The following is a 25,220-nucleotide window of genomic DNA, read 5'->3' as shown; positions in this document are numbered from 1 at the left end:
ACGTGCCTACCATCCCTGTCCTAATACTCTTATCAGTATTCATCTTATGTATATAAACAATGTTATATCTATGTACGTATATTACCAATATGTACTGGGCCAAATAAATAAATACATAGGAAGCCATGATTTCTAGGCCCACGTTCGGTACAAAGCCACTTGTATGAGAACTTGGGCCAGTCACTTTGTCTCAGCCCATGGAAGGAGGCAGTTGAACCTATATCTGAAAAGCAAAAAAAAAATATGGTGGGGGTTGTCTAGGCCAACCTGGGCAACTTTAAAACTTGTGGACTTCAACTCCCAGAATTCCTCAGCCAGCTTTGCTGAGGAATTCTGGGAGTTGAAGTCCATAAGTTTAAAGGTTGCCCAGGTAGGAGACCCCTGGTCTAAGTAATCTCCAAGAATCAAATGTGATTGAACAGAAGGGGGGAAAGAGTTGGGTGTCAACAACATACTGTAGTTCTTGCTTGAGTTTCAATCACTCTTTGCGTTTATCAAAAGTTCAAGCCAATTTGTTATATAGACCTTGTATTTTACGTCTCTTCCAGATTCTTGGGCTACTCACTAGTTTAGGGATGTATAGATTACAAGTAGTTAATGGTGGTGGTTTTTAATGTCCCGCACATATCTATAATTTCAACCGGTTCAGGAAAAAGAAACCACTTCAACATTTCTATTTATTGAAAAATAATGCTGTCCAACATAAAACTGCTTATATTTTATGATAAGAAAATAATAAGAAAAGCTATATTATCCTAAACTGGTGTTGCCCAGACATCTTAGACTATAATCTTTTTTTTTTACTTTTTAAATATAGTAGTATATCTCATCTGATAATATCTACCAAAACTATGGAGTAAATCTGTGTATTCTTCTAAATATTATAAATTTTTCAAACAGTAGCCTCAACCCAATGGTATTTTCTTGCATCTTCTATTGTTTGGTGAACTTTTTTTCTTGAATGGTTTTGCAATTTATGCAGTAATTACTTGTTTGCCCTTAAAAATATTTGCCTTTGCTGGAGGGTTAAATCCTACATTTACTCTTGTCTGTCTCTCTTACTATCCATGACCATTGACCATATCCCAAGTTGAAATCTAATCTTATTTTCAAATTACAGTTTTCTAATCCCAGCTACTCTTTTTAAGAAAAAAATATGTAAGGGAAGATTGCTTTTGACATACTCATATGGGTATTAATTTTTACTAAACAGACTCTCTCATACCTTAGAAATTGCTTTCTTCAAAAAGTATGTGATGATGGATAACTTGTCTTTTTTAATAATAGGGTTAATGTGATTCTTATTCCATTGCGCTAAAGGGAGATATGTAGATATTTGAAATACTGAGATATATATATTTTCAATAGTTTGAAAAGATATTTGGAGATTCCTAAATAGAAATCTGCTGAACAGCAGTTCTCATGTCGATATAGTTTACCAAAACATGGAAATTGATACCTTGCTCGGGTTTTTGTGTGTGACAAAGTCCATCTCTCAAAAAATACTGTGATCTTTCACAAGGTCATCCACTTACTGTATGCAGGGATTTGGCTGGCAGGAAAATAGGTAGTAAAATATTAAACTGATCAACTCTGTTATATTTCAGCATACATGTGGAGAGAGACTCCTCCTATCTAAATTGCAAAGGATTAAATTTTTTACCTGCACCAATAACAGTTTTTTGGTCAGGACTCATAGCAACTTAAAAAATAAATGAGGAATTGTGGTTAGATTTAGTTGTCTATATCGGGAGTCTCCGACCTTGGCAACATTAAGACTTGTGGACTTCAACTCCCAGAAGTCCTCAGCCAGCTATTTTGTGAAGTCCACAAGTCTTAAAGTTGCCAAGGTTGGAGACTCCTGGTCTATATGATAATCTCATTGCAATCAGGAGCAAGTGGTTTGTGTTATTTCACTGCTCAAAAAGTAGTTAAATCTAGATCAGTGATAGCGAACCTGTGGCAAGGGTGCCACAGGTGGCAGGTGGCGCCATTGCCCTAGCTCAGCTCCAACGAGCCTGTTCTGGTACAATCTCAACTTTTCCCAGTCAGATAACTCAGCACAAATTGATATCACAAATCATTTTATTACAGGAATTCTCACAATAACTCACAGTTATGATGCGATTCTTCTGTAGTATAATCTTTCCCATTGTGCAGGTAAAAAGAGGTTGAATTGACCCAGGCTCTAGGTGTAGCTGGCTGAGTTAGTGAGTGAAGACAAAGACCCTCTGGAATGTTCTCTCCAATTACACCTCATCCCGAATCAGAGCCAATAGGAATACACAAATGTGGTCACATGTAAAACATTTCCCCTAATGCAATATCTTAAAGAGACATGCCTAAATACAGTCCAACTATCTCTGTCTCTGGGGACAGCACGGTGCCTATGTGTGCCAGCCAGTTGATTTTTTTTCTTCACAAAGAGGCCCTGGGAGGCCGTTTTGCCTTCCAGAGAGCTTCTGGAGGGATGGAGATGGTGTTTTTCCCCTCCCTTGGCTTCTGGGAAGCCTTTGGAGCCTGGGGAGGGCAAAATATGAGCTTACTGGGCCCACCAGAAGTTGGGAAACAGGCCATTTCCAGCCTCCGGGGCGAGGACAGGGGAAGCTGTTTTTGCCCTCCCCAAGCATTGAATTATGGGTGTGGGCACGTGCTCTTTTGGCACCCAAGAAAAAAAGGTTTGCCATTATTGATCTGGATCCAACCAGTGGGGAGTTGTAAAATATTTTACCACCGGTTCACACGCACATACGATGCTTCTGTGGGTGGGTGGCCAGAGTCTCCTGCTGTCAGCGCTACCGGATCTAAGAACTGGTCCGAACCGGGAGCAACCCACCACTGGATGCAACCCAATGTTGGTATACAATACTTAGAAACCTGAGTCTGCAAAAACTGATGGATTGTTGGCTGCAAAAAATATATACTTATTAATAAATATGTATTATTTGTTATTAATAATAAATAATAAATACTTGTTAATAAATCTGTTGCTGGGGCTCTAAAATGAATAGTATTTTCCAAACGACCACAATAGTTGCACTTTTGTAATTTTTTTTTAAAAAGCCGTAAACTATTTTTTCAAGGACTTGGAAACATTTTTCACTATGAAATTAAATATATAAAATTAAAGTTATTACATAAAAATGCTGAGATATAGTTTCTCTCATGCATAGAACTCTTTTGTGAGCCGCCCCGAGTCTGCGGAGAGGGGCGGCATACAAATCTAAATAATTATTAAATTATTATTATTTCTTTCGTGATAGCTCTGAATGCTAAGCAGACATCTGAAGAACAAGGCAAATAAATAATTGTATTGTACAATTGCTTTTGCCTCAATGCCATGTTGCTGGTACTGGACAGTAATTAAGGAGCCAGTTATTGGAGGTGATAACTGCAAAGTGAAACTCTAACTTAAGAGTGTTTGTCTTTTTTCGTTTGTCTTATCTTTAGATACTTTGCAATCTCAGCTCATCAACATGGGAGTGATCCCTACCTTAGTGAAGTTGTTGGGCATCCATTGCCAAAATTCGGCTTTGACTGAAATGTGCCTTATTGCGTTTGGAAATCTAGCAGAACTTGGTAAGTTTTTGCAATTGCAACATTTTAAAGTATTTTAAGGGGGGTGTTTCGGTGGAAAAAATAGCGCTGCTGTTGTCATTTGTGTTTTACTCTAGCAATCCCATTTTACAAATGTTACTGCTTCTTGCTACTGACATTGCTGTTCTGTTCACCATTCCATAAAATTATTGTACCCTGGGTAAGAGAACAAGGACCTCAGGGAAAAATTGAGATGCAGATTTGTGCAGTTGGGAATGTACAAGTTTGCACAACGATATAAGGTACTTAGAAGGGCATTGCATGCAAGCGGAGAATGAGATAGTCATCAACCTTCTTCAATCAATAGACCAATGTTTGATAGAAAAATTCAATCAAGGAGGATAGTGGCGGTATTCACTTACCTTCGCTACCGATTCGCTCTGCATCTGCAGAGCCTTTGAAAGCATGGCTAAATGGGAAGACATTGTGAATGGGCAGGGCCAACCATAGTCGCCACCAGAGATGGGTAGCTGCCCGGATCGGGGGGCGTTGCTGTTCGGGTAATGGAAATGACTGGCAGCTGGGTGCATGCGCCTGGCACAAGATTTGCTTCCTGTGCATGCGACCTTGAGATTTTGGCGATTTTTACCATTGTTTTGCTTTTGCGCCCGCGTGCCCGCACCCACCACCCACCCGCCCACACTTGCCATACGGCCAGAGGCAACCTAGCATACAAGGTAAGTGCAGCCCTTCACTGGTCGCCACTACTGGTTCGTCCAAACCAGATAGAGCTGGCTGCATAGCCAGCTGCATAGCGTAATGGTAGCCAGTATAGTAAAGTACAGTGGTACCTCTACTTACGAACTTAATTCATTCTGTGACCAGGTTCTTAAGTAGAAAAGTTTGTAAGAAGAAGCCATTTTTCCCATAGGAATCAATGTAAAAGCAAATAATGCGTGCGATTGGGGAAACCACAGGGAGGGTGGAGGCCCTGTTTCCTCCCAGGAGATTCCTAGAGAGGCCCCACGGAGGCTTCTCTCTGCCTTTTCCGGTTACAGTTTCGGAGGCTCAGGTTTGTAAGTGGAAAATGGTTCTTGAGAAGAGGCAAAAAAAATCTTGAACACCAGGTTCTTATCTAGAAGAGTTCGTAAGTAGAGGTGTTTGTAGGTAGAGGTACCACTGCATTTAAGATGCTGGTTTGGGAGTAAGAAATCCAGGTCAAATTTCACCAGTTTATAGCCATGGAAATACTAAGCCTCACTTTTAATATAGGATTTGGTGATCTAATACAGCCACTGGGTAGTTTTTCTTATTAGTCTGAAGGCAGCGAAAGGCTAATTTGCTACGTGTGTGGGTTTAATCACCTTTCACTGGGTGCAGTTTCAAACAAGTGTTAATAATTCAAATCACTAGGTCTTAAATTTCCTAGTCATTTTTCTTTTCACTTAGTGACAGTTTTAAGAAGGGGAGTGTATTATTCTTGACGGTATAGTCAGTTAGCTCCATTAATCACTGCATTGTGTGACCTCCTTAAGAAACCAGAAAAAAAAATTATTCTGCCATTTGATTTTTTTCCCTTCTTCTTGCTTTTTAATTGCACAGAATCAAGTAAAGAACAGTTTGCCTACACAAATATTGCAGAAGAACTTGTGAAGCTGTTTAAAAAGCAAATGGAACATGATAAAAAGGAGATGATATTTGAAGTTTTGGCTCCCTTGGCTGAAAATGGTGAGACTTTTGAGTACCAGTTTTATTTCTCAGTGACTTATTGTTATTTGCTTAAATTTTATATCTTGCTTGTAAAGTTGGCGGGTGAGGCATTTCATTATGAAAACTGGAATAGCCACTGTTTATTTAGCTGCATATGAATGTAAAAAGGATGGGTAAAACATTTGGCATTTAGTGGGAATGATTTTTGGTATAGTTACACATATGAGACTGAAAGAACTATTAAACTTAAATTTATTTATTTATTTATCTATTTATTGGATTTGTATGCCGCCCCTCTCCATGAACTTGGGGCGGCTAACAACAGTGGTAAAAACAGCATGTGACAATCCAATACTAAAAACAGCTAAAAACCCTTATTATAAAACCAATCATACAAACAAACATACCATGCATAAATTGTAGAAGCCTAGGGGGAAAAGAGTATCTCAGTTCCCCCATGCCTGACGGCAGAGGTGGGTTTTAAGGAGCTTACGAAAGGCAAGGAGGGTGGGGGCTATTCTAATCTCTGGGGGGAGTTGGTTCCAGAGGGCCGGGGCCGCCACAGAGAAGGCTCTTCCCCTGGGTCCCGCCAAGCGGCATTGTTTAGTTGGCGGGACCCGGAGAAAGCCCACTCTGTGGGACCTAACCGGTCGCTGGGATTCATGAGGCAGAAAGCGGTCCCGGAGATAATCTGGTCTGGTGCCATGAAGGGCTTTATAGGTCGTAACCAACACTTTGAAACTGTAGTGAAACATGTTGTTTCATGAGGATGTTGTGGTTTTGTCGTTCACCATTTAGATATCATTAAACTGCAGTTGGTTGAAGCGGGCCTTGTAGAGTGTTTACTTGAAATTGTCCAAAAAACTATAGATAGTGATAAAGAAGATGACATTACTGAGCTTAAAACTGCTTCTGATCTCATGGTCCTTCTACTTTTGGGAGGTAAGTTTGATGTGAGTCACTCTAGCTTATAGGTCAGTTATTAAATTGCCTTGTGGGGGGGGGGATCATGTGAGAGCAGAGAAGCCAAAAAAGCTTGCCTCCTTGCAGTTTTAGTTTCACTTTCATTTTAGCACTGGCTTGCCTGCTGCCTCAAACCAGCGGAGGGTCGGGAAGTGGATATTCAGTTTCTAGGCTTAACAGGCTCTGTGCTGTTTGCTGCAAGGAGGTAAATTGCTAAAAGGCAGAGGCCAAAGGGCAGAGGTGGCTGGGCGGGTGGGGCTACATTTGGTGTATAAGACGCACCCATGTTTTCACCCTCTTTTTGCAGGTAAAAAGGTGCATTTTATACCCCGGTATATTTTCTATTTAAAAAAAAATACTGGGACTTCTACCAAACGTAATGAAAAATAGAAATACGGTGCGTTTAAAAGATTAAAATGTGCATGCGTTTGAAGAAATCTATCCGAAAGACAAGAAAACATATCTAGGTTTGTTAAGAGTGTTGCAACTCTTATGTTGCTAGCTTGGAAAAAGAAGTGGAAGTAACTTGTCTTGGCTCTGATATAACTGTGCAGTAGAGCAGATGCAAGATCCCAAAAGCAATGTCTGGTTTATAGATGAGAACTTAAGAAATGAACCGCAAATAATGCAGATATGAAGTAGCATCGTTAGGGGGTTTTTCTCCCCCTTTCTTTCTGACTGCGTGTGCTTTTGCTTCCAGATGAATCAATGCAAAAATTATTCGAAGGAGGAAAAGGCAGTGTGTTCCAAAGAGTGCTTTTGTGGATCCCTTCTAATAGCCATCAACTTCAACTCGCAGGAGCCTTGGCAGTTGCAAATTTTGCCAGAAATGGTGAGAATGCTAGTGCTTAAAATTAAAGAGCAGTTGTGTTGCTCTGTGTATTTGCGTATCTGGCTTCATTTAAAAGTATACCAGGTAAAGGTTTTCCTACCTTAGAACTTATGCAGCACATGATGAAATGTGAAGTCTTCTAAATTTATCTATCTGTCTATCTATCTATCTATCTATCTATCTATCTATCTATCTATCTATCTTATCTATCTATCTTATCTATCTATCTTTCTATCTATCTATCTATCTATCTATCTATCTATCTATCTATCTATCTATCTATCTATCTATCTATCTATCTATCTATCTATCTATCTATCTATTGGATTTGTATGCCGACCCTCTCCGTAGACTCGGGGCGGCTAACAACAGTAATAAAAACAGCATGTAACTATCCAATACTAAAACAACTAAAAAAACCTTATTATAAAACCAAACATACATACAAACATACCATGCATAAATTGTAAAGGCCTAGGGGGAAAGAATATCTCATTTCCCCCATGCCTGATGGCAGAGGTAGGTTTTAAGGAGCTTACGAAAGCCGAGGAGGGTGGGGGCAATTCTAATCTCCGGGGGGAGTTGGTTCCAGAGGGCCGGGGCTGCCACAGAGAAGTCTCTTCCCCTGGGCCCCACCAAACGACATTGTTTAGTCGACGGGACCCGGAGAAGGCCAACTCTGTGGGACCTAACTGGCCGCTGGGATTCGTGCAGTAGAAGTCGATCCCTGAGATAATCTGGTCCGGTGCCATGAAGGGCTTTATAGGTCATAACCAACACTTTGAATTGTGACCGGAAACTGATCGGCAACCAATGCAGACTGCGGAGTGTTGGTGTTACATGGGCATATTTGGGAAATATAAATTGAATGGTGAAATGGTACTGTGAAATAAAGGAGCAGGCAGAATGCCAGCTGAAATGTTGCTTTCAGGACATGTTTTATTAAAACTCCTTTAATGTTTTAGATGGGGAACAATCTATTTCCACTCAGTGCCGCATTTAGCCTGTGAATGGCGTGCAATTCAAGTGCAGTCAATAAATGTGAAATGAGTTCATAATATTGCTTTGATTTTTCAGGTGGATTTAATAATTGTTCTTTTCTACAAGTTGGCCCTCACTAGCAAAATGGAAGGGCTTATGGGCGAAAAGAAAGTGACATAAAGCTTTCTGAAAACATGAAGATAGTACATCTTTGGGTAAAGGAGAGAAGGAAATATATTTTCACTAAAGAAGAGATACTTCCAGAAACCAAGCTATGCACAGGCTGGGTGGGATTGGTTATGTATTTAAAGAAGTAACATCTGGACAAAAAAAAAAACATTTGAAAAATAAGTGTGAATGCAGATTTTAAAAGGTGTTAAATAAGAATTTTGAATACCGTTTCAAAAATCATTTGGTTTTTCAAAGTTTAACTCTCCTTTGAAAGGGTCTTTCACGGTGCTAATTTGGAGTCAGAATTTTGGCTATGGCATTTATTTAGACAACTGGCAAGAACTATGGGAAAGGAATATAGGGTACTCACGTTAGCAACTGCATATAAAGAAAATCTGTACAAGCTGTTCTATAGGTCAGTGTTTTTCAACCAGTGTGCCGTGGCACACTAGTGTGCCATGAGACATGGTCAGGTGTGCCGCGAAGCTCAGAGAGAGAAAGAAAACAAGAGAGAGAGAGAGAGAGAAAGCAAGAAAGAAAACAAGAGAGAGAGAAAGAGAGAGAGAGAGAAAGAAAGAGAGAGAAAAAGAAAACAAGAGAGAGAAAGAGAGAGAGAAAGCAAGAGAGAAAGAAAGAAAGAAAGCAAGAGAGAGAGCAAGAGAGAGAGAGAGGGAGGGAATGTGGGAGAAAGACATAGAGGGAGGGAGGGAGAAAGAGAGCAAAAAAGAGAGGAAGGAAGGAAGAGAGAAAGGGATGGAGGGAGAGAGAAAGGGATGGAGGGAGAGAGAAAAAAGAAGGGAGAGAAAGAGGGAGCGAGAGCGAAATAGAGCGAAAGGGAGGAAGAGAGAGAAAAAATGTTTGTCCAAACTTTTTTTAGCCGCCCCCCCCCCCCCCCCCCCCCACTCAATGTGCCCCAGGGTTTTGTAAATGTAAAAAATGTGCCATGGCTCAAAAAAGGTTGAAAATCACTTCTATAGGTGGCACCTCCCTCCTATGAGATTAGCAGAAATGGATAAAAAGAGTTTACTGAATTGTTGGAAATGTAAAGAAGTGCTGGGGACCTACTGCCATATGTGGTGGGAATGCCCCAAAGCCCAAAAATTCTGGTAGTTGATAAAACGCTGGCTGGAAGGAGATATTAATGCAAAACATTGAGTTGAAGCCAGAGCTCTTACTAGGCTTCACCAAGGACAAATTCAACAAGGGAACCCTATTCTTATTATTACGCATGTTAACAGCTGCAAGATTAGCCTTTGCTCAGAAATATAAAGATAAGTAGACCGCTTCAGAAGAAGAAGTAATAATTAAGATATTATCCTGTGCTGAAATGGATAGGTTGATGTTAGAGTTCAAGGAGAAGAGCAAAATAGATTGTTATAAAATCTGGAATGAATTATAAATGGTTGGAATCGAGGAGAAATTAATTTAATTTTAATTTATTGGATTTGTATGCCGCCCCTCTCCGCAGACTCGGGGCGGCTAGCAACAATAATAAACACAACATGTACAATCCAATAATAAAAAACAACTAAAAACCCCTATTATAAAACCAAACATACACACAAACATACCATGCATAACTTGTAATGGCCTAGGGGGAAGAGCTATCTCAACTCCCCCATGCCTGGCGGTATAAATGAGTCTTGAGTAGTTTACGAAAGACAGGGAGGGTGGGGGCAGTTCTAATCTCTGGGGGGAGTTGGTGGGACAAATGACAATGGATAAGTTGAAAATTTAGGAATTTATATGCTAATATTTTGTGAAAGATAGGACTAGAATATATACAGTTACAAAGTGGAAAATTGAAAGAATGGGTGTTCTTGATAGATTGTATCTAATGCATACAATATTATTTATTTATTTATTTATTTATTTATTTATTTATTTATTATTTGATTTGATTTGATTTGTATGCTGCCTCTCTCCAGAGACTCGGGGCAGCTAACAGCGACAATAAAACAGTGTACAATAGTAATTTGGTATTGATGATTAAAATCTATTAATATAAAAACCAAACATACATACATACATACCATGCATATTATTATTATTATTATTATTATTATTATTATTATTATTATTATTTAGATTTGTATGTCGCCCCTCTCCGAGGACTCGGAGCGGCTCCCAGCTAGCAATACAATACAGTCTATAAATCCAATGTTAAAAACAGAACAATTAAGATGGGTAGGGGACGGGACTGATATCTTGTAAAGTCATGCTGAATGGAATTGTTTAAACCAGGGAATTTGTACCAAGTCTAATGTTTTTAATTGTACTATTAATTAAAAAAACTTTTAATTTTTATTCATTTTATTTATTCATTTATTTTGTCAAGTGCATATTGGTGGTATACAAAGATATAATAATATTTATATACATGATACTAGTAAAAGAGAAACATTAGGACAGGGGACGGAAGGCACTCTGGTGCACTTACTGACCGAGTCTTCAATTTTTCTCCCTCATTGTTAGAACAAATTGAGGATTTGTTTCCATTTTTTTCTTGGAAGTACTGAACTTATGGACGCCAGATATCTAGTGTTTCCTGTTATACCTCTTTCTATCCTTCCAATACTTCCCTATCTGAAAATGCTCATGAGCGAAGTTCTTCTAAATGTTCAATCTTTGGGTATAAATCTATTTAGATGTAATGGAAGGCTAGAGAAAAGATTGCAAATCTTAACAACATATAAAACTGTACTTTTAAATTACATGCTGTCCTGCCATTGGATAAATTGACGGTACAAAACTAGCCATGGTACTTACAGTAGATAAAGAAACATGAATTGATGATGGTTGCCTTCCATCTGCAGATGGAAATTGTATCCATATGGTGGATAATGGTATCGTCCAGAAACTGATGGACTTATTGGACAGGCACGTAGAGGATGGAAATGTCACCGTGCAGCATGCAGCATTGAGTGCCCTTCGAAATCTTGCAATTCCTGGTAAGTGCATTAACAGTGATTCTAAAGTTAGTGGGACGATGCTTTGTTTTATAAATATCATGTTTACCATCTGCATCTATTTACTGAAAAGATAATCCCACCTTGTTTTTGCAGTTTATTATCCTTCACAGCTAAAACTTTATCCTCATTTTTCTAATAGTTATAAAATAATGAAATCCAAGAATTACAATGAGGAAAATGGTACTTACAAGTTAATACCTTTAGCAACCCCTGGTATATTGCAGAAACTCCCAGGAGGCCAAACTAGAAATGCCAACATAACTGACAGATGTTAGGTTGATCTTAGCTATTACTTTTCATCTGTTGTGTTTGCGTTTGTAAAACAAGAATAAAAATGTGGCCTGACCTCAGTGTTGAATGATGTTTTACAAAGATAAATATATAGTTAAGATTAAAACATAAAGTATAGGAATATATAAATGCAAACAGCAACAAGCGCTAATATAATAATCTCTGACAAGAGGACATCGCTGTCCAAATATCTTCTGGAAGATCTACAGTACATTTTAGGCTGCCTCTGGAAAACAACAAAATGAGAACTAATAATTTCCACTTAAGGGAAATGAAAACTGGCTTAATTTCCACTTACGGAAATTTCTATTGTTTTCTTTCCAGAAGAAGTCTAAAATGTACTATACATTTTCCTTGAGAGGAAGCTCTAAAGGAAAGAGCACCTCTGACCCTTGACCTGCCTCACCTCCTTAAGCTGGGGAATCATCATCAGCTCTCCTGTCAAGATTTAATTGACCAGGATGATTGTAACAGGAAAATAGCAATAGCGCTTAGACTTGTATACCGCTTCCTAATGCTTTACAGCTCTCTGTAAGTGGTTTACAGAGTCAACAATCTGGGCCCTCATTTTACGGACCTCAGAAAATGGAAGGCTGAGTCAACCTTGAGCCTGGTGAGATTCGAACTGCCAAATTGTAGGCAGCCAGCAGTCAGCAGAAGTAGCCCGCAGTACTGCATTCTAACCACTTTGCTCCTGTGGATAATCTGGCACCAAGCTTTGGAGGACAACACCAGCTTTTTAAACAATATCTGAAAATCTGTTGGTAACCTGTGCTGGCCCACAGCAGAGGTATACAGTGTTCCCTCAATTTTCGCGGGGGATGCGTTCTGAGACCGCCCGCGAAAGTCGAATTTCCGCGAAGTAGAGATGCGGAAGTAAATACACTATTTTTGTCTATGAACAGTATCACAAGCCTTCCCTTAACACTTTAAACCCCTAAATTGCAGTTTCCCATTCCCTTAGCAACCATTTAGATTATTACTCAACATGTTTATTTATTAAAGTTTATTAAAAAAAATATTTATTAAAGGCAGACGAAAGTTTGGCGATGACATATGACATCATCGGGCGGGAAAAACCATGGTATAGGGAAAAAACCCGCGAAATATTTTTTAATTAATATTTTTGAAAAACCGTGGTATAGACTTTTCGTGAAGTTTGAACCCGCGAAAATCGAGGGAACACTGTAATATACTCCCATTTGTGAACTTGCTCCTTCAAGAGTAGTAATATCCTGTTGGGAGACATCGGTGGAAGACACAGAAATACCCTGATGGAGAAACAGTAAATCCCCTCTCTAAGATTCTCCTATCCAAACCCTCTCAACATGCAGGGACAAAGACAGAACTTCAGTGGCATCAACATATTTTGAATACAGTGGGGAAATGCCAGATATTTGTTCGGTCTGGCCCGATCAATTATCAGGAATAAAGACCCACTCACACTTTGGTTCAAAAGTACCCACAGGCAAAGTCTCTTTATAAGACAAAATTCTGCAATGCAAGAGTTAATGCAAGGAATGTGATGTTGGCAGCGTTTCTCTCATTAGCAGAAGATAAGAAGAATCCGGGATGCCAGCCAGAATAGAGTCATAAATCTCTGCTACTCATGTGTCTTCTTTAATTAACTACTCACACAGTCCAGGGGAATATTACGGATCAAGCCAAAAGCAGGAATCGAAATCCATGGGATCGGAAAAGTCTCTCAGCTCTGGGGCTCTGTATTCCATGCTGAATGTTGTTTGCCAAACCCCTTTGCCATCAGCCTGTCTTTATATACTGCCAAGGTGTAGCCAAATGTCCCATAGATCTAATCAACACCAAGAACCCCTTCTAGAAAGATATTCATGTCTGGATCTCATCCTCCTTACTCTAGCATCTAAAAGTCCCCATTGTCCTCTGACTCAGACAATACCCTAACTGGAGATTTTAAAGTCTCTGGGGGTTCCTCAATCCCTAACTCTTCCTCACTGTCACTCTCAGACTCAGATGGCAACACTGGCCTGCGATGCCCGTACTCCTCCATCGGCTGGTCCTCAAAATCCATGACCAGCTGAGCTGGACGTGGACCACTCACAACTATAATAACCAAATATTTGCTGGTCTTATTGATATTTGATATAAACTGATACAGTATGGTGAAAACTACAATGGGTTGTTTTCCTAGTTAGTGTTTAGTGCAGCAAAGTTCTGGAGAAATATTGAGTAGTTTAGAGAACTGGCAACTATCACCTCTGGCCCAGAGTGGGGTGGAAATGGAGATTTTGCAGTATCCTTCCCCTGCTACACTCACCAAGCCTGTAGTAAAAAAAAACGCACTCACAGAACTTGTAATAAAAAAAAAAATGGATTTCACTACTGGTTTAGTGCATTGTGAACTCAGACAATTGCAGTTTATTCAGTAAAAAAATGACAGTTAACCATGGCTTAGTATGATGTAAAATCTTGGCACAGAATTTATTCCAGAAGCTAATATGTTGTTTGATAATTAACCAGATATTGTTGTGGTTAGCTCTGGCCCAGCTCCTGCCCCAAGGACTGTGGATGTGGGGGAGACATCCACATGCTGCAGGCCTGTTTTGCCCCCGGTGGAATCTGCTGATGAAGGCTCCTCTGACCAGGAAGATATGAGTGACAGAGAGGAGGAGAGTGGGGCAGACAGCTCAGAAGGAGATCAATTATCTAGCTCCTCCTTGGATTCAGAACAAGAGTTAATGATACAGCCACGCATGCGGAGAATGATGCATAGGCAGCAACAACTGAGAGATTATTATCAAAGAAAATGAGGCCACCTGTGGTTGGGTGGGGCTGTGGTCATTAGTGAGGCTGCTATAAATAGCAGCCTGTGGGTTTGGCCATTGTGGAGGATTATCTGATCGTTGTGTTTCGTGACTGCCTTGCTGACTTCGACCTTTGTGTGCTGATTTTTCCCCGCTTTGAAACTAAACCAGAGCAAAGTGTGTTTCACTTTGTGAAAGAAGAAGGACTGTGAATTGCCTCACAGCTGCAAGCTAAGTATCACAGAACTGATAAGGGATTTGTACAAATTACCAGGTTGTTTGGAGACAAGTGCTCTTTGCTATACCAAAAGAGGGCCTAGTTCATTTGGATTTTCGGTATAAAGAACATTGTTTTGAATTTTCAAACGTGTGTGTGTCTGACATTTGTATCTGTGAATTTTCGGGAGGATTCTACCCGAGATCTCGAAAGAACAGATATAAGAAGGAATAACGATTCTTTCACACTTTTTTCTCTCTTATGCATACCCCAATGTTTTTATTACTTCCAAGATTCTCCTTATTTAGCACTGAGGAATTATATAATTTCTAGGATTATTTTTATACTTCCTTAAAGACAGTTAGAATGCCAGGCACATAAGCAAATATTTTGTTCATATTTTGTTTTCGATTCATTGCACTTAACACCGTTTTTTTTCAAAACAGCAAGACACCGAGAAGAAATGTAAATGCAATATTAAAGTGCCTTCTGAATCTCTCTTAAAAAACAAACATATGCTTCAATTCTAGACACTCCCCACCAGAACGAGCACTGCTGAGCATCTTGTTAGTCTGTATTTTAAATGCCAGTTCACTTCTCACTTTTAATTACAATGCACTCCGAAGCGGTGTCTGCCTCCTGCTTTGCACACGGGGGTGGAATCCTGTGCAAAGACGGAACAGGTGTGGTTACCATGAGCAGAGGAAGAGAGACACTGTGAGACAGGGAGGAAGAAGCACAGAGTCTTCACAGGATCAGCTGCGGTGTAATTGCAAAATTTAGCTCAGGATGTAAGTACGGCAGCTAGAAAAGGCTGGATTCCTGCCCACAAAGTGTTCTGTCGATAGAATTCTCTCTGATAGAATCCTCCCAAAAATGCACAGATACAATTTCAGACACACACACACGTTTGAAAATTCAAAACAACGTTCTTTATAATGAAAATTCACTTAAACCAAGCCCTCTTTTGGTAGAGCAAAGAGCACTCGTCTCCAAACAAACTGGTAATTTGTACACGTTCCTTATCAGTTCTGTGATACTTAGCTTGCAGCTGTGAGGCAATTCACAGTCCTTCTTCTTTCACAAAGTGAAACACACTTTGCTCTGGTTTAGTTTCAAAGCGGGGGAAAATCAGCACACAAAAGGTCAAAGTCAGTAAAGCAGTCACGAAACACAAGGATCAGATAATCCTCCACAATGGCCAAACCCACAGGCTGCTATTTATAGCAGCCTCACTAATGACCACAGCCCCACCCAGCCACAGGTGGCCTCATTTTCTTTGATAATAATCTCTCAGTTGTTGCTGCCTATGCATCGCTCTCCGCATGCGTGGCTGTATCATTAACTCTTGTTTCGTATCCAAGGAGGAACTAGATAATTGATCTCCTTCTGAGCTGTCTGCCACACTCTCCTCCTCCCTGTCACTCATGTCTTCTTGGTCAGAGGAGCCTTCATCAGCAGATTCCACCGGAGGCAAAACAGGCCTGCAGCATGTGGATGTCTCCCCCACATCCACAGTCCTTGGGGCAGGAGCTGGGCCAGAGCTAACCACAACACAAAGTAGAATTTTTGCACACATTGAACTATTCCAAGAGAAGCTGGCATACAGCATACCGCAGTTTCCAATGAATTATTTTACGTATTCGTTAAATTTGCAGCCTGTCTCATCATGTGGCTACTCTAGGCAGCTTACAAAGTAATGGAACCATAGAATAAGCAATGAAAAAGAAAATGATATAGCGATATGAGAATAAAAGGTGAGTGGGGAAGAAGGAAGGAGCGAGGGAAGAGTGGGGGTTGCTATCTATCTAGAAGCAGGCTAGCACATACATGCACGTTGTAGATGAGCTAGGGCAATGGCTGGCGTGCCAGCAGATACGACTCTGCATGCCACCTGTGGCACCAGTGCCATTGGTTCACCAACACTGCTCTGTGGTTATGCACGTGGGTTCCTGTGGCTGATGGGCCCTGCCACTGCCCAATCAAATCTGGATCTCAATTTGAACATCTTCACCAACTCTTGTCCTTAATTGTTTCAGGAAAGAAGAGATCTTCCTAAAAAAATAACCTTCCTACAGTAGCTCAAGTGCATTGTCTCTTCATTCTTCTGAGATAATATCTGGGGCTTTTTTTTTAATTCCACAGTTGTAAATAAGGCAAAGATGTTGTCAGCTGGTGTGGCAGAAGCAGTATTGAAATTTCTCAGATCCGAGATGCCGCCTGTTCAGTTCAAGCTTTTGGGCACATTAAGGATGCTAATAGATGCACAAGGTAAAATATGTTGCTTTCTTCATTGAACTTTTGATCCCGTTGCTAACTTCTTTTTTTCCAGGAGAAGAAAAAGGTTTGAAGAAAACCCTTCAAATAAATTGAATGCATATGCAAAAGGAGGACTATTAATGAATTGCTTCAAGGCCTCGTGTTGTGCAAAGCATAACATTTAAAAGCCTGAGTCATCTGTAGATTTAACAGTTGCATGATATGAAATGTCACATATGCCAATTATGATATGCTTCTACAGAACCATCCTTTCGTTTTTAAATGAATCAGAAAAACTGTGAACAATTTCTTTAATTACAACAGAGTGATTTGAACTCCCACAAGATTGTCACAGGGGTCAAGCACAAAGCGCCATTTCAGAAAACGGGCGACCACCGCTACTTTCAAGGGCTTTCTTACATTTTGAAAGAGAAGGCCCATAAGTAGAATCTCAAGGCAGGAGGAGGGGAGCTCTTCCTGTTTAAAATTAATGTTGTCTTTGTAATACATGCAGCAGAAGCCGCCGAGCAGTTGGGAAAGAATGTCAAACTGGTTGAAAGGCTGGTGGAATGGTGCGAAGCCAAGGACCACGCAGGTGTGATGGGAGAATCCAACAGACTACTGTCTGCCCTTATACGACACAGCAAGTCCAAAGTAAGTGACATTGCTTGAGGCTTCCTTACCCAACCGCGTGATGTCTGTTCAGTGAGAGAGCTGTGCCCCCTCGTTTCCTGACTTCACCATTTATTTATTTATTTATTTATTAGATTTGTATGCCGCCCCTCTCCGCAGACTCGGGGCGGCTAACAACAATAAAAAGACAATGTAAACAAATCTAATATTAAAAATAATCTTTAAAACCCCAATTTAAAGAACCAATCATACATACAAACATTGTTCTTGTTATTGTTGTGAGCCGCCCCGAGTCTACGGAGAGGGGCGGCATACAAATCTAATAAATAAATAAATAAACAAACAAACAAACACACAAACAAACCATGCATAAATTCTATAAGCCTAGGGGGAAGGGAAAATTTCAATTCCCCCATGCCTGATGACAGAGGTGGGTTTTAAGGAGCTTGCGAAAGGCAAGGAGGGTGGGGGCAACTCTGATATCTGGGGGCAGTTGATTCCAGAGGGTCAGGACCGCCACAGAGAAGGCTCTTTCCCTGGGTCCCGCCAGACGACATTGTTTAGTCGATGGGACCCGGAGAAGACCCACTCTGTGGGACCTAACCGGTCGCTGGGATTCGTGCGGCAGAAGGCGGTCCCCGAGATATTCTGGTCCTATGCCATGAAAGGCTTTATAGGTCATAACCAACATTTGAATTGTGACCGGAAACTGATCGGCAACCAATGCAGACTGCGGAGTGTTGGTGAAACATGGGCATACCTAGGGAAGCCCATGATTGCTCTCGCAGCTGCATTCTGCATGATCTGAAGTTTCCGAACACTCTTCAAAGGTAGCCCCATGTAGAGAGCATTACAGTAGTCGAACCTCGAGGTGATGAGGGCATGAGTGACTGTGAGCAGTGACTCCCGGTCCAAAGAGGGCAGCAACTGGTGCACCAGGCGAACCTGGACAAATGCCCCCCTCACCACAGCCGAAAGATGTTTCTCCAATGTGAGCTGTGGATCGAGGATCGTATTGTTATAATCAATACTAGTATATTTTTTAAAAATAGAAGAAAAATTAGCAAATTGACCTGTTGTTTTTGTCTATAATTCACTGCAATCTTGCTTCACATTCTCTGCTACTTTTTCTTTTAAGGATGTAATTAGGACCATTGTTCAGAGTGGTGGCATTAAACACTTAGTTATCATGGCAACTAGTGAACATGTAATAATGCAGAATGAAGCTCTCGTTGCTCTGGCATTAATAGCAGCTCTAGAATTAGGTAAGTAGTCCAGTGGTTAAAGTTTTGTAATTCATTTTACTACCTTGTGTTATGCATTGGCCGGTAAATGGTAGTTGAAGCAACAGTTGTGTTGGTGTGTCAAGATTTGCAGAGTGCCATTATGTATGCAGTGCCCCTTTTGTACAAGTGTTGCACACATTCAAAAAGTGGGTCTTGTATTGATATTGTTTCCTAATATAACAGTGATGGTGAACCTATGGCATGGGTGCTACAGGTGGCACATGGATCCGTATCTGCTGGCACGGGAGCCATTCCCCTAGCTCAGCTCCATTGTGCATGTGTGTGCCGGCCAGCTGATTTTTGGCTCACACAGAGGGTCTGGGAGGGCGTTTTTGGCTTCCACAGAGCCTCCAGGGGATAGGGGAGGGCATTTTTACCTTCCCCTGGGAAGCCTTTGGAGCCTGGGGAGGGTGAAACACGAGCCTATTGGGCCCACCGGAAGTTGGGAAACAGGCTATTTCTGGCCTTGAGAGGTCCTTGGGGGGGGGGGAGTTGTTTTTGCCCTTCCCAGGCATTGAATTATGGGTGTGGAGACTCACGCATGTGCGATATTGCGTGCACAGGCTCTTTCAGCCCCTAAGGAAAAAAAGGTTCGCCATACCCTGTAATATAAGATAACTAATACTGTAACTATCCATCATCTGTCTAATCTATCATCTATCCATCTACAGTATCTATCATCTATTTTACCTCTGTCAATCTATTATCTATTCAGATATCAATCTATTTGTCAATCTCTCTATCAACTATCTACCTAACTACCTACCAGTATCTATCTATCTGTCTGTCAGGGTTTCAAGTAATACACCCATAGCAAACAAAACTCAGAGGCAGGTAGATTCCTCAAAGGATACTTTAATTGGATATATCATATTGGCCCAGTTCTGGTGAAAACCAACTCTGAAGGTTCCTGTGGTTTTTACCTAATTAAAATTAAATGTTTTTTCCCTTTCCCCAAACAATCAGTCACATGGTCCAACCAAGGTGCCGTCCTGTCCCCTGGTAACGTCACTCCTCCTCTCTCTGACCAGGTATGAGAATGTCCTTGATTCCCAGGAGAAAGTATTTTGTTGTGGTTGTAAAACCCCAGCTATCTCTATTACCCCATTGCTATCCCTCAGCTTCAGTGTGGCATCACTGAAACTTCAAAATGGCTTTGGTCAGGTCTGTTTCAGGGTTGAAACTGTCCGTCCCTATCCATCTATCCATCCATCCATCCATCTATCCATCCATCCATCCATCCATCCATCCATCCATCCATCCATCCATCCATCTATCTATCTATCTATCTATTTATCTGTAATAAAATCAGCTCCTAAACCCTAACTTTTCAGAGGTTGCGCCAATCTTGGACTCCAATATTTCCAGCCAATCTGGGAATCCCCGAAATGTTTTGACTGAGATATTCAGTTCCTTTTTTTTTAATTATTTTTTTTTATTTTTTTCTCTAACATAGAATTTAAAAAACCAATACATAAGTACAAACACTGAAACCATGCTTAGAATAAATACTCCATTCCTTTTTCTTCCATGTGTTAGATGGAGACCAACCACTTCATTTTCTCTTTGCCAGTTTGCAGAGATTTTTGGGCCACTTGGCCTATTTCTGTGTCTCCCTAGCTGAAAAGCCTTGTTTTAAAATGTGAGCTATCCTACCCGATAATGCACCTTCTGCAGATTTAAATTTAGCAAGCGTTTCTTTTCTCTCTTCTCCATTACTAAAAACGAACATGAGACAGTCCCGTGGTACATATCTTACTCCAGTTTAATAAGGAACAGATGAAGTCATTTTCAGTACCGCGAGTACATTTTCTTCGCCATCTGTGAAGCCATCAAATAAGATGCGCCACCCAGTTCTTACTTAACTAACTTTCTAATGAGAATATCATGTCCCTTCACAACAGATGCAAGCACTAAATGGCACAACGCAAGCCATCTACAGTATCCGATTTACGGTTCTCCTCTGCTTGAATTCACAGCCACAGCAGAGAAAGACCTTGAAAGTGCACAGTTAGTGCAGATTCTACACCGACTCTTATCAGATGAGAGAAGTGCACCAGAAATCAAGTACAATTCCATGGTGCTGATCTGTGCACTTATGGGGTCAGGTGAGTTTTCCAAAATTTTGTTTCACGTCACATCAGAAAAATCTTAAACGCAAGAGTGGGTACATACATCTGCATATATAAACCAAACTATACCTTTTGTCAAATTGGGAGTAGTGGCGGCTTCTGTGACAACCTAAATTTTGTTAGTTTGTTTGAACTGAAGCTGCAACCAGAGAGAATTCAACTCTGTAGTAATTAAACCCTGTTCTGTCTGGGTGCCCCCAGACTTCAACACCAACTGGAAAAAACAGCCAGACACGCTGGTAAAAGCAAAGGCACTTTATAGTTTGAAAAATAAACACAGAGAAAAACCTGTTCTTCCCAACAGGCAGGCTATGAGGCTTCACAGCAGAGTCCTGACGGCCAGACAATACAGCAGACTTCTTGCTGGCACACACACCACTGTAGAGAATAAGACCCACGCCTTTCCCCCCAAGGTTTCAGCCTTCAAGGCCACAAGCCAGAATCAGAGACGCCAAAGATCACAGCCAGGTCCCAGGACTCCCAAAGATAATACTCCACAATACAGGAAGGGTGGGTCTGCCTTTTCAGCCTTTCTGGGGAGAACCACACCCAAACCCAGCTGTTGCCTATTTAGGGCTGGAAATACCTGGCTAATTGTCCCCTTCGTTGTGCTGCTCTTCTCTGCCTGAGATCGATGATGGCTTGTGCATTTTCATCTAAGGACTCCAGGCTGCTTGCTGGGGAGAGCTCCACCCCGGGGGACTCAGGCTGTTCTCCCTCTCCCTCGGCCTGATATTCCTCCTCCCCGTCTGCCTGGGCCTCCTCCTCCTCCTCCTGTTCCTCATCCTCCCCCTCTGAGCATGGAGCCGGCAGAGGTTCAGCCGTTCCCTGAGGAGCCTCAGACGGAATCACAACAAAACCCCATATGTAAAGTTGCCTCTATATTTATATATCCAAAAATTGTCTCCAGGCAGAACTTACCCAAGACTAGAAACCTGACACATTCGTGAAGGGGGGCGGAGGGTTATTAGATTAGATTAGATTAGATTAGATTTATTGGATTTATAAGCCGCCCCTCTCCGCAGACTCGGGGCGGCTCACAACAATGGCAAAAACAGTACATAGTAACAAATCTAATATTTAGCAATCTAATTTACAGTTTTAAGTTAAAAAGTCCATAAAAGCAACCCCAATATATATATAAAACAAGCACACAATCAATGATAGACCAAAACTACATGGGCAAGGGGGAGATGTTTCAATTCCCCCATGCCTGATGGCAGAGGTGGGTTTTAAGGAGTTTACGAAAGGCAAGGAGGGTGGGGGCAATCCTAATCTCTGGGGGGAGCTGGTTCCAGAGGGTCGGAGCCACCACAGAGAAGGCTCTTCCCCTGGCTCCCGCCAGACGACATTGTTTAGTCGACGGGACCCGGAGAAGGCCAACTCTGTGCGACCTAACTGGTCGCTGGGATTCGTGCAGCAGAAGGCGGTCCCGGAGATATTCTGGTCCGGTGCCATGAAGGGCTTTATAATTGTCCTTGTAAGTTTTTTCTATCTGCAGTTAAAAAACACCTGTAGCAGGAAGTTGAATATCATGTTACCATCTTAAATTTCCACTACTGTATTCCATTGTATTTTTAAACTTTGAAACAATTATGATTAAATTTATCTGGATTAGACCTAGCTTAGAATGCTAGTTGACTATTTGTATAGATTGGAATCCAAAGACACAGTATAATATGACAGCTAGTCCATATAAATTCCAGATATCGTCCATTGAATTCATGATTAGATACATTTCATCAATAAAAAAAATGAAAATTGTGAAAGATTCCTAGGTCAGAAAACCATATTGTTTTTTTAAAAAACATGGGTCCAATTCTTGACATAGAACGATATCTTTCTAAACCTCATTGCCACTTATTAGTGAGAAAAAGGGAAAATAAATAGTCAAACCGTTGAATTAGAAGTAAGCTTGTCATGTTTGAACAGAAGACAAAAACAAAATATTTTGTGGACTATTCACACTCCAGCTATTTAACATAAGAGTTATTAATATTGTTAAATATGTGATAAGAATTCATACCATGAAAAAGCATTTGGATTTTTTTTCTTATCACTTCACATGTATATATGTTTTTGAAATTTGTTGCAAAGGAGAGAAGGAAGTTCTACGTATTTATTAATTTGTTAATTTCTTGTCTTCCAATTTTACCATTAACTTGCTAGTAGCCTGTAGTCCTCAGAGGCTTCCCACATTTTTCCACTAGGCATCTTAATTTAGGCAGTCCCAAAAGCTAGAGATATGCTACTTCTAAAAGCAAGCTCCAACACAATTTTCAAGAGAAGTTGATAGAAATACCCAAGACTCCCGGGAATAAAAGAAGATTTCGGCACAAGATTATTGACAATTGTCTTTTCTAAACCTACTTATCTGATGCTATGCCCATGAGAGCAAAGAATTGCAAAGTAATAGATTGCCCATGTATTATATAAGACTGCCATCCTGTGTGCAATTTCATCTACCACCTTGATCCAGTATAACGTCGTTGCGAAGAAACAACATGGGATTAAAACAGAGCAGCCACTGAAATGTTTAAAAGCTGCCTCTTAACCCTAAGCTGGTTTCTTCCTTTTGTGGTACCACAGGAAAGATTATGCAAACTGATTGGAAAAACAGGTGAATATGAAGACAGTAGGGCAGGGACGGTAGGCACAATGGTGCGCTTATGCACGCCCCTTACAAGACCTCTTAGAAACGGGGAGAGGTCACCTGTAGACAATCTAAGGTTGAAGATTCTGGGGTTTGGGCAAGAAACCACAGTCAGGGAGTTTATTCCAAGCATTGATCACTCTATTGCTGAAGTCGTATTTTCTGCAGTCAAGTTTACAGCAGTTTACATTTACTTTGAATCTATTACGTGCTCGTATATTGCTGTGGTTGAAAATGAAGTAGTCATTAACAGGAAGGACATTATGGTATATGATTTTACAAACTACATTTAGATCAGTTCAGAGGTGGCGAAATTGTAAATTGTCTAATTTCAGTATTTCAAGTCTGGTGGAATAAGGTACAGTAGTACCTCTAGATACGAGCTGCTCCACATGCGAGTATTTCAAGTTACGAGCTGCGACGCGAGCAAAATTTCTGTTCGATGCCCGAGCTCAAATTCGGGATACGAGCCGAGCGTCCACTAGGTGGCGCAAGAATTCCATTTTTCCAGTTATCTCCGCTCGAAATGCCAAATCTAAATGCATTTGTTTGAGATACAAGATGATCGACATACGAGGTCGGCTCTGGCACAAATTAAACTCGTATGTCGAGGTACCACTGTATTTGGTGCTGAATGCAATCTTTATACAATTTAAGGAATCAGAAAGAGTCATTTGCATTGAGCTGTTTGAAAGATGTCGCTTTTTTGGCTCCCTCCCGTTTTTCCCTACCGGTCAAGAAATGCCTTGACCATGTTCTGCATTCATTTCAGCAAACAAAAGAGCAGCTGTTCCCAGAAAGGCCCAGCCCGGAAGTTAACAGTCTTTTCCCTCTTGTTTGACAGAACCTCTTCACAAGGAAGTGCAAAGCCTGACTTTCCTAGAAGTCGTATCAAAACTCCGCAGCCACGAGAACAAAACGGTGGCGCAGCAAGCGTCCCTCACAGAGCAGAGACTCGCGGTGGAAAGCTGAGGGGAGGGGGCACCGGACCCACAATAGCATCACGTCACCGATCTCAACTCTCGTCCTGTCTTGCTGCTGTTAACTCCAGCCATGTTTCTTTCCACCGTCACTAATGCATGCATGTAGCATTCCCCACACTGCACTGTCGTAGGTACCTCTCTCTCTCAATGTTTCTAAAAACACTCATAGCCAGTTGTCATTGGGTCCCGTCTTTCTTATCCACACAGCCGACACACAGACATGCAATCTGCAGCCTTGTTGTTCTCCTTGTATTCTCGTTGCTTGGGCCACATACTAGAATGTGCATGTTGTAGTCCTAATAATAATGTAAAAGTGGTACAACTGTGATGACACGTCCCTCCAGGCTCCCTGCTTTCCTCAGTAGAGGCAGCCAAGACTATTGAGATGAGGTTTCGGGGGGCACGCCTCTCTTTTTTGCTGCTTTAGATACGAAAGTGGGAAGAGGGAAATAAATCTTGCTGCTCATTCACTGGTCTTGCCTACTAATGTCAATCCTGTGGTACCTAGAGATAAAACCAATAAAATCCAGTGCTCTCACACATTTCCCTGTGGTCTGTCTTTGTATCCTGGTTTATTTCCGTGGAGCCTTCAAAAACTAGCTGTACATTGTATAAGCCGTACCAGTAGGATAGGTGCATCCTAAATTGTTAGTACTTTTGCTGAATTTAAGGAAAACCAAGATTAAGAGGCAGAGCATTTAATTTAAACATATTTATCCCAGATTAGTGGTTGGTTGGTTGGTTGGTTGGTTGTCTATGCCACCCCTCTCTGAAGACTCGGGGTGGCTTACAACATATAAAGAACAGTAACTTACAATGA

At 41.0% G+C, this 25,220-nt stretch overlaps 1 protein-coding gene across 13 annotated transcripts in view; it reads left to right on the top strand.

The window, feature by feature from the left end:
• RAP1GDS1 (Rap1 GTPase-GDP dissociation stimulator 1) overlaps positions 1-24,942 on the top strand; it is a 125,049-nt gene extending 100,107 nt beyond the window's left edge. For 7 of the 13 annotated variants that reach the window (XM_070757985.1, XM_070757983.1, XM_070757975.1 and 4 more), the window contains 10 exons: positions 3,451-3,579; positions 5,140-5,265; positions 6,046-6,189; positions 6,911-7,042; positions 11,011-11,145; positions 16,600-16,725; positions 17,228-17,367; positions 18,485-18,611; positions 20,612-20,740; positions 24,262-24,942. In XM_070757985.1, coding sequence (XP_070614086.1) covers positions 3,451-3,579; positions 5,140-5,265; positions 6,046-6,189; positions 6,911-7,042; positions 11,011-11,145; positions 16,600-16,725; positions 17,228-17,367; positions 18,485-18,611; positions 20,612-20,740; positions 24,262-24,389 — 1,316 coding nt within the window. In that variant the 3' untranslated portion in view covers positions 24,390-24,942. The remainder of the gene's footprint in view (positions 1-3,450; positions 3,580-5,139; positions 5,266-6,045; positions 6,190-6,910; positions 7,043-11,010; positions 11,146-16,599; positions 16,726-17,227; positions 17,368-18,484; positions 18,612-20,611; positions 20,741-24,261) is intronic. The other 6 variants (XM_070757986.1, XM_070757981.1, XM_070757977.1 and 3 more) reach the window with 1 other exon arrangement.
• Positions 24,943-25,220: the final 278 nt, after the last annotated feature.

The sequence above is a fragment of the Erythrolamprus reginae genome, chromosome 7 (assembly GCF_031021105.1).
Source record: "Erythrolamprus reginae isolate rEryReg1 chromosome 7, rEryReg1.hap1, whole genome shotgun sequence".
NCBI classification, from domain to species: Eukaryota; Metazoa; Chordata; class Lepidosauria; order Squamata; family Dipsadidae; genus Erythrolamprus; species Erythrolamprus reginae.
Note: the sequence above shows the minus strand (reverse complement) of the source record. Positions and strands in the feature narration are given on the sequence as shown.